We start from the raw sequence: 7,822 nt of genomic DNA on the forward strand, positions 1-7,822 counted from the left end.
CAAAAAAGGAACTTTTTACTGTTGTAACACTTGCTTTTCGTTACAATCCAAGGGACAAATTCACCCAAGACATGCATGCTCATACAAGTCAAATTTTAAAAGATACCAAAATTCCCACCAGCAAGTCCTCTCATACATCATTGTTTTCCCGTATTATACCTTCCATTTAAATATTTTCTGCCGATTAGACAAAGTATTAAATTAGAAAAAGGACAGAATGTGAATCCACTACAGTGAGTACAGAGGGTAACAATAAGGGAAAGAGGCTCTTTGTAAGACATCTTTGTTTCCATCAGAAAAATCATTGCTCGATTCTGCCATTGGATATATAAGTATCTTTTTAGATGAGATTTATTTAAGGCATTCAAATAAAAAAAAGAAAGAAAAGAAAACACATTTATTACAACAATCAAAGTCTCCACATGCCACAAGTCTCTCTCCAGAGTCTTTGGTTAATATTACAATATACTACAAGTAGCACAAGTTCAGCCTGCCAAAAAGAAGTACTACACCKATCATTGCATGGCCAGTTTCCAAGGACTGAATTACTTGATCATTCCCACAAGAATAAATGCAAAGAGAATTTTCCAAAAACCTATTCCAGATGGAATTTTTATATTATATCCAATTATCTTTTTACACAGTTTGATCAGGGTAGCAAATTTTAATACAAGTTAACTTCAAATCCAAATCAGTTGATTAGACCATGTTCTGTTTAGTACAAGCAGACAGAGCACGTTAAGGCTTTTCACAAAAATTACAATATTGCAGCTTCAGTATTGCAATGGAAGTCTCCACTGAAAAGCACTCTAAGGCTTTCACACTGTCTCCTGTAACATCCTCATCCTTCAAATTYTGAAGTCTGAGAAAAAACTCCTGCTTAAAGACCCCTATGCACTAGACTTTTAAACAGTTTTGTGAATGACTGTGTGGGAAAGTAATCTAATTATTAATACATTAGGAAATATAATTTTATTACTTACAGTTCAATTTCTACTACACCTTTCAAGCACCCCCGCTTTACAAAAAGACCAACCTACAAAACAAGTTATAGATATTATTATTGTAAATTATCAGATACTTAAAAGGTAATTTCTTACAAAAATATATATTTGTATAATATAGTTCATGTAATGAAATATTTTTGTTGAAAATTAACAATTAAAAAATAGAATTACTTTGCCTATTAACAATAGCTAGTAGTAAAGGAAAACACTACTAACGTCTTATGAACCAGCAGTGCTAGACCTTCCTCCACAGATTAACAATTTCTGACCAATTTCAACCTCCAACACTGAACAAATTATAATCAAAGGAACTACAGAGGAGGATTTTCCATGAGTTCAGGGAACAGAGGCAACGCAAATGGAAGACACTGTCAAATGTTAATTCCTACGGTGTAAAAAAATACACAAATACAAAAGGCCAACAAACAGTAACAACATACAGTGCTTCCATGCAGACAATTTTTATATGTATTTGGGTACTTAAATGATTTTATATATTCTCCAGTTACAGCTCAGTCTTGAGCAAATGCTGTGTACCGAGTAACCAAATTCAGTGCTCCAAAGTTCTAGGAAAAAATATTCCATGTAACCACAACATCCAAAAAAAAAAGAGGAAAAACTTAAAAATCTGATAATGCAAATTAAATTCCTACTGTGATGTCAGTACATTATCTCTTGGGAGTACAAGTGATACAAGCAATCCTATTAAAGATAATAGGCACATTTATCCCAAAATCATCCAGCTTGTATTTAAATCAAAGATTAACAGTTTCAGGCTTTCAGATAAATTCTCAGACACATCAATGACATCTTACTTTTACTTATCACATACATTTGGAAATTTATGTTAGACTTAATTCTAATTTTACCTTAAGTTTAGCTGGTACTCTTGTCTGCATGTTACTTACACAACAGGAGGCATTTTTTTCAAAATGTAACACCTAGTCTACTAAGGTTCCAGTAGAATTCAGATGTTCCCATCTTATAATTCAAGCACAATAACAAGCAGTTAAGTAAGGCCTTTTCCTTTGATAAAGGCTCTTGCTCCTGGACCAAGGTTATTCTATGTTTCAGACACCTTACATTTTATTAAAAAAAAAAAGAAAAAAAAAAACAGTAAATGAAGATGATCTTTTCTCCTTCTGCTGAACTGGCCCTCAATGAAATTCAGATTAAACGTCAATATTACTAAAGTCTGTACTCACCTTATCAGCTCGCCCTATAAAAGAAGGTTTACCAGCTAGTCCAAGGCAGATGGCACAAACAATGCTTGATTTTCCTGTTCCATTAGCACCTACGATCATGTTCAAATTGGGTCCTGGACGTACTTCACAGCTGTCATATGTTCTGGGAAACACAATAAATTTACTTCTCAAACCTTATAGACACTATGTCACATTTTAAAAGTACACTTGCTTAAAATCCCCTTAAAATTATATCAAATACAATAAATTATATTTTTTATCAAGTCYACGTTAAGTAGAGACTCATTCCTCAAGAACTAATTTACAAGAAATTCCTCACAGTGAAAGAAATGACACTACATTAAAGTATCAAGGAATAAAATCCGACTTGCCACACAGGTCTTCACAAGAAGATTACAAAGAATGAAATGTTAGATCCAGTCAAAAATGGCTGTTTATTATTCTGTTCCCACACAATACCAGAGCTGGACTCGAGAACAACAGAAGCACTGACACCAAAGAAGAAGCAGGAGGCACTTAACGACGGAGGAGGCACTCCGCCCCGCTCCGCCGGACCCCCGACGGCGCAGAGCAGCCCCCCTCCTCCCTCTCGGCACGGCCTCGCCTTCCCCCAGAAAAACCCTCGCGCGGCTCCGTCCTCCGGMCCGCACCCCCCGGGACGGCCAGGCCCCTGCCGAGCCGCCCTCGGCGCCCCGAGCCCGCCGCCCCGCCTTGGCCCTCGCCGCCCGCCCCACACCTCGCACCGCTCTGGAGGAGGCAGCGGCGGGGGGAGAGGCCGGCGCGGGGCGCGCACGGCCGGCGGCCGCCCCTCGCCCCTCTACTCACAGGAAGTTCTCCATGAAGATGCGGACAATGGAGCCCTCGACGAAGCGGGCGCGCGGCTCGGCGGCCCCTGCTGACCGCTGGCTGCCGCTGCCGCCCAGCTGAGAGGCGCCCGGGCGCCACTTGCTCGGCGCCGCCATCTTCGCCCCCTCCCCTGGACCCCGACCGCCGCCCCGCGCCGCGCGCCAACCCGCTTGCGCGCGCGGCCCACGCCATTGGCCGGCAGGACATGGGGGCGGGGCAACGCGCCGCGGCGGAGGCTGCGTTCATTGGCTGAAGGGGAGCCCCAAGCCGCGGTCAAGCTGCTCATTGGCTCGTAGAATGCCACACTGTTGCCTATTGGCTGGAGCCAGGCAGGAGCGGATGGCGGGGGGGAGAAGGTGGGGTGTTCTTGCGCTGCTTTCGGTTTCGGAAGAGAAGAGGGCGCGCGCGGTACCGGGCCTGCCGTCAGTTAAGCCGCACGGGGCTACCCGGTGCTGCCGGCTGCAGCGGGGACAGGGCGAGGCCCGCTCCGCTCAGCTGTAACTGACGTGAGGCTCGGCCTCGCCTCGGCCCTGCGCGGCGGGTGAAAGCGCTTCGCGCCGCGCCAGACTACATCTCCCGGCGCGCCCTGCGGCGGGGAGGACTACGCCTCCCGGCGTGCCTTGCGGGGCCGGGGGGGCGGCGCACCGTGAGGGGAGGGCCGCGCCGTTGGGACGCGACATGGCGCCGCCCGGCCGGGCCCGGGGGCCGCCCCCGGGAGAGGGGCGATGGCGCCGCGGTGCCGTGTTAGGGCGCCGCAGCGCGGGGCTAGGCGGAGGAAGCGGTAAGGCCTCCGCGGGCGGGCGGGAGGCTCTCGGCGCCGCCGGCAGCAGCGCGCAGTTGCGGGTGGGGAGCGCCGGCGGCCGCGGCCTGCCCGCGAGGTGGCAGCACGGCCCCGCGCGGAGCGGAGCGGCCGGAGGGGGCGCCCGGCCGCCGCTCTGCGGGAGGCGGTTCGCGGGGACGGCGCCTGGCGGAGAGTCCGCGCTGGCTGATGGGGAAGACTCGGGCTCGGCTCGAGCGCGTTCTTGTTTCTAGGCGCTAGCATCGATCTGAAGTTTTTTGTTTTTTCGTAGTTGTTGACAATATGCGGAAAAATATCTTAYTTGTGTTACCATGGAGATCTGGAAGCACATAGGAAGGATAGATGACCTCTGAAAGGATCCTACAGAAATGCTTATCTGTGAGAACTTTTTTGGCACCTGGAATGCAGGATTACCACCAGTGTTACTAAACAGCCTTCAAATGTCTTTCTTTTCACAGATTTTTTTTTTTCCTGTTTCAGGAAGAGGTTCAGTCGCAGCACAGGGCCTTGTAACTAGCCAAGGAGACTGATTAAAAATACTGAAGGCAGGGATAAGAGACTGCTTGTGCTCAAGTGATTCCTCTGCCTCATTCCAGTGGTTAACAAGACTGATTTGTTTTGGAGAGTTACAAGGAAAACAATGTGTCATCAGATAATTGTAAGGAAGACTTGGTATCCAGGGTCTTCTAAGGCCACTACTACCTTGGTGGTATCACTAATACCATAAAAGGCCAAGACTGCCTTGGTAATGACATCATCAACACCACATTAAGGTGGTCCATTAAGGTGCACATGTAGCAGAATTGGGACCAAAGTGGAGAAGGTAATTTAGTGTTGAGTGTTTCTTTCAGAGAAGTTTTTTGTGCAGAAAGGGAGGTACAAAGGTAGTGAAAAAAGGTTGTTTTGGATACAGGATATAGAATGAATGTACATGTTTTGGGGAAATCTTACAGCAGTGAGGTGGTGTGGAGAGGGAAGGATTTAAAAAACAGTAATTAAGTAGTAGCTGTGTTATTTATAAGATTTGTGACAGTAGCTTTGTAATTCTGTGTAATGTGCAAAATTATAAAACTGTAAATTACAGTGGTATGTTTATTAGTTAATTAGATTATTAGCTGACTTATTTCTTGGTAATGTTTTGCTAAATCAATAAAAAATTGTAGTGTTTCCAATCATTAAAGTCTCAAGCTTGCAGTCTAAAAGTGTTATCCATGAAGTAATAATGACTTCCAGACAAAGGAGAAGAGGTTAGATTAACCATTTCTACATTTCGATGCTAGAGACTGTTGAAGAAATCTGCAGAATTTGTCAGGGCAGATTTTCTGGAGCCTGGTGAGTATGAATGCTAGTAAGAGCTTGGAAAAAAAACACTAACCCAGATGCTGCCCATCTTGCATCAACGGGAGTTCTTGAAAGGAGATGATAAGGATTTGAAAGCTAATATAGAACATAAAAGCAGCAGGTTGGAACACATAGCTTAGCAGTGAGGAAACAAACATCACAGAATATGCATGGATCTAGGAAAGAGACCAAAAATATCAGGTAGAAATGCTGGTGTCCAGAGAAAACAAGCAAATGGGGCATAAAAATGGAAGGAGAGTGTGTGAAGAAAAGAACAGATGAACGATAAGCAGAAAACAGCATGGAGATGAATACAGATGGAAGTAATACCAAGGAGAATTGAAAGATTATCTGTTCATTTCTGAGCAACTAAAAAATTGTAAAAACAGAAATTTCCAAAGGAATGGCTAGAATGAAATAAATGTTACATCTGATGTTCAGTGTTTGAGGGAGCAAGAGACCTTTGCTCTTCAAAGTGTGAGGGGTATTTGACTCCCTGTGTCAGGATGGAAGAAAAGTGTGCTCCCTTCTGCCCTCWATTTTACATAGTAGTACTTTTGGAGCAGTGGTTCCCTTGAGTGAAGCTTCATGACTGTAAACTTGGAACTGTTTTGTTTATTTTGATCTAATACAATATTGGGTCAGAATGTTYTTTTCATTACATTCATGTAAAGTTAGAGTAACAATGATGTTCTGTGTAGTTATTCTGGATTTCCATTGGTGTAATTGAGATCAGAATTTAGCCCTCTTAGGAGGTAATAAACATATGACAAAACTTGAACCAATATACTGAAATAATGAAATAAAATTAATATTAGACCAAAGAGCAATGAAGGGACTTTTCCTCTGCTTTCTGCTTATCTTTTGCTGGATAAATTCGTTTCAGCTGAAGCACGAAGCCATGTTTACAGCAGTCAAATACAAGCATTTTAGTGTCTAGTGTGTTACAATAGCTTTTGAAGTTTTCTTTTTTATAGCTGTTCTGTGCCACAAGCAGGCTCAAAGCAATTAGTTGTGGGTTCTTTTATATTTACGGCTTTCAAAGGAATTATCTAACAGTAAATGTGCCCAGTACAGCACAGTCTCAGAACTATTTTATTTTATCCAGGGCAGAAATTAGTTGCATGAGGAGTTTCTGAACTGGACAGAGCTGATGGAGTGTGTTTTACCTCAGCACARGATTGAGTTTTGCAAGTGGAGAAATCCTAATGCATTTGTCTTTTTCAGATGTTTTGCAGCCTTTCACTAGTCTGAGAATTTGCGTATAGTGTAGGCTAAAATTCAGCAGGTATTTAACTTAAGTAATAAAAATCTTTTTAAAGAGCCACTTTTAGAATTCTCACTTCATCCTTCTATTCATACAGAGGCAGTAACAGATGGAAAGGGGCTGTTGTTTCCTGGTGAAGGGAGAACTTTGGCTTTTTCTTTGTAGTCAGGATACCACCTTACACCCTAGGAATGAATACTGCTGTCAGTGATACCAACAAAACCATCACATTAGCAAGGTCCCTGTAAAATAACTGAGCAGAATAGAGTAATTGACTGTCTCATATCAGCTTAAATATGAATAGTTTGATATTATGTAATAATAAATTAAAGCAGAGTTGCATAACAGGGTTAGAGATGGAAATCCAATGGTTACACTTTGTGTTTTATTTCATTTATAGAAAAGTCCTCTTAGAAGTATGTAGAATCAGCAGGCTTGGTGACTTTAACTGCTTCATTTGTTTTCTGATTACATGCTTTGATCTGAATGTTGCTGCTAAAGCATCTGAAAAACTCTTATGAAAAAGTCCATTATTTCTGGCTGTTCTTTTCATTTTCAGAACATAGTTTCAAGAATGATGCATTGGTAACCAAGTGCCAATAGAGACTATAGGTAGTTAGGACACACAGTTAWGGTGTCAGTTTCCTTTGGCTCTTCCTCAGTCTCTAGGAAATAATACTCTGTACCATATGGTCCAACAAACATGCATGTTACTGAATGTTAATTGCACAACCTCTTTAATCGTGTTGCCAAAATGAAGCGGAAAAAAAAGATTAGAGAGGGGCTAGATCTTCAGTTTTTATCTCAAAAATGCTCTGTACAGCTCAGTATGACAGGTTCTGGGAAGAATCTGTTCTATTATAGAACAATCTGAAATCTGATCTAACATGTCCTAGGTGCTGGTGGTGCTAAAGAATTAGAAAAGCTCTATACTTTGTACCGAAARGAGAAAAGGCTGTTCTCATTTTTCGAGGCTCATGCAGAAGTAGATTGGAGGTGGTGGCTTTTTAGACACTTACGCAGCTCCATGTAGTAGCTTCCTGCAGCAGATGAGACAGGCTTTGGGCTGCTCTGTGCTGACTGTCTTAGATGATGTGACCTGGGTATTTTGTTTTTTCAGTACTCAAAATACTGAATTCAAGCTTTAAGTTCAGTTGTTTCTTGCTATGCCAATAACTAAAGTTTGAGGCAGAGCAGTAAGATTTTTCAAACTTRTATTTTATTCAGAAATTAGAATAACTTCAAAACAAAGTCTTATGAACAAACACAATATCTGAAAAACAACTGTGAATTCAGTGCCTTATTAACATAAATTCAATGTATTTGTGGTTGGGTAAAGTATAAAAAGACAAGTATA

At 42.6% G+C, this 7,822-nt stretch overlaps 1 protein-coding gene across 1 annotated transcript in view; it reads right to left on the reverse strand.

Annotated features, from left to right (window-relative positions):
- SMC5 (structural maintenance of chromosomes 5) overlaps positions 1 to 3,188 on the reverse strand; it is a 49,065-nt gene extending 45,877 nt beyond the window's left edge. Inside the window, exons 1-3 of the mRNA XM_085313744.1 lie at positions 3,038 to 3,188; positions 2,213 to 2,354; positions 984 to 1,036 (exon numbers count right to left, since the gene is read on the reverse strand). Of these exons, the coding sequence (XP_085169870.1) occupies positions 984 to 1,036; positions 2,213 to 2,354; positions 3,038 to 3,174 (332 nt within the window). The 5' untranslated portion in view covers positions 3,175 to 3,188. The remainder of the gene's footprint in view (positions 1 to 983; positions 1,037 to 2,212; positions 2,355 to 3,037) is intronic.
- Positions 3,189 to 7,822: the final 4,634 nt, after the last annotated feature.

This window comes from Rhea americana, unplaced genomic scaffold (genome assembly GCF_003343005.1).
Source record: "Rhea americana isolate MKP2758 unplaced genomic scaffold, rheAme1 scaffold_11, whole genome shotgun sequence".
In the NCBI taxonomy this organism is placed as follows: Eukaryota; Metazoa; Chordata; class Aves; order Rheiformes; family Rheidae; genus Rhea; species Rhea americana.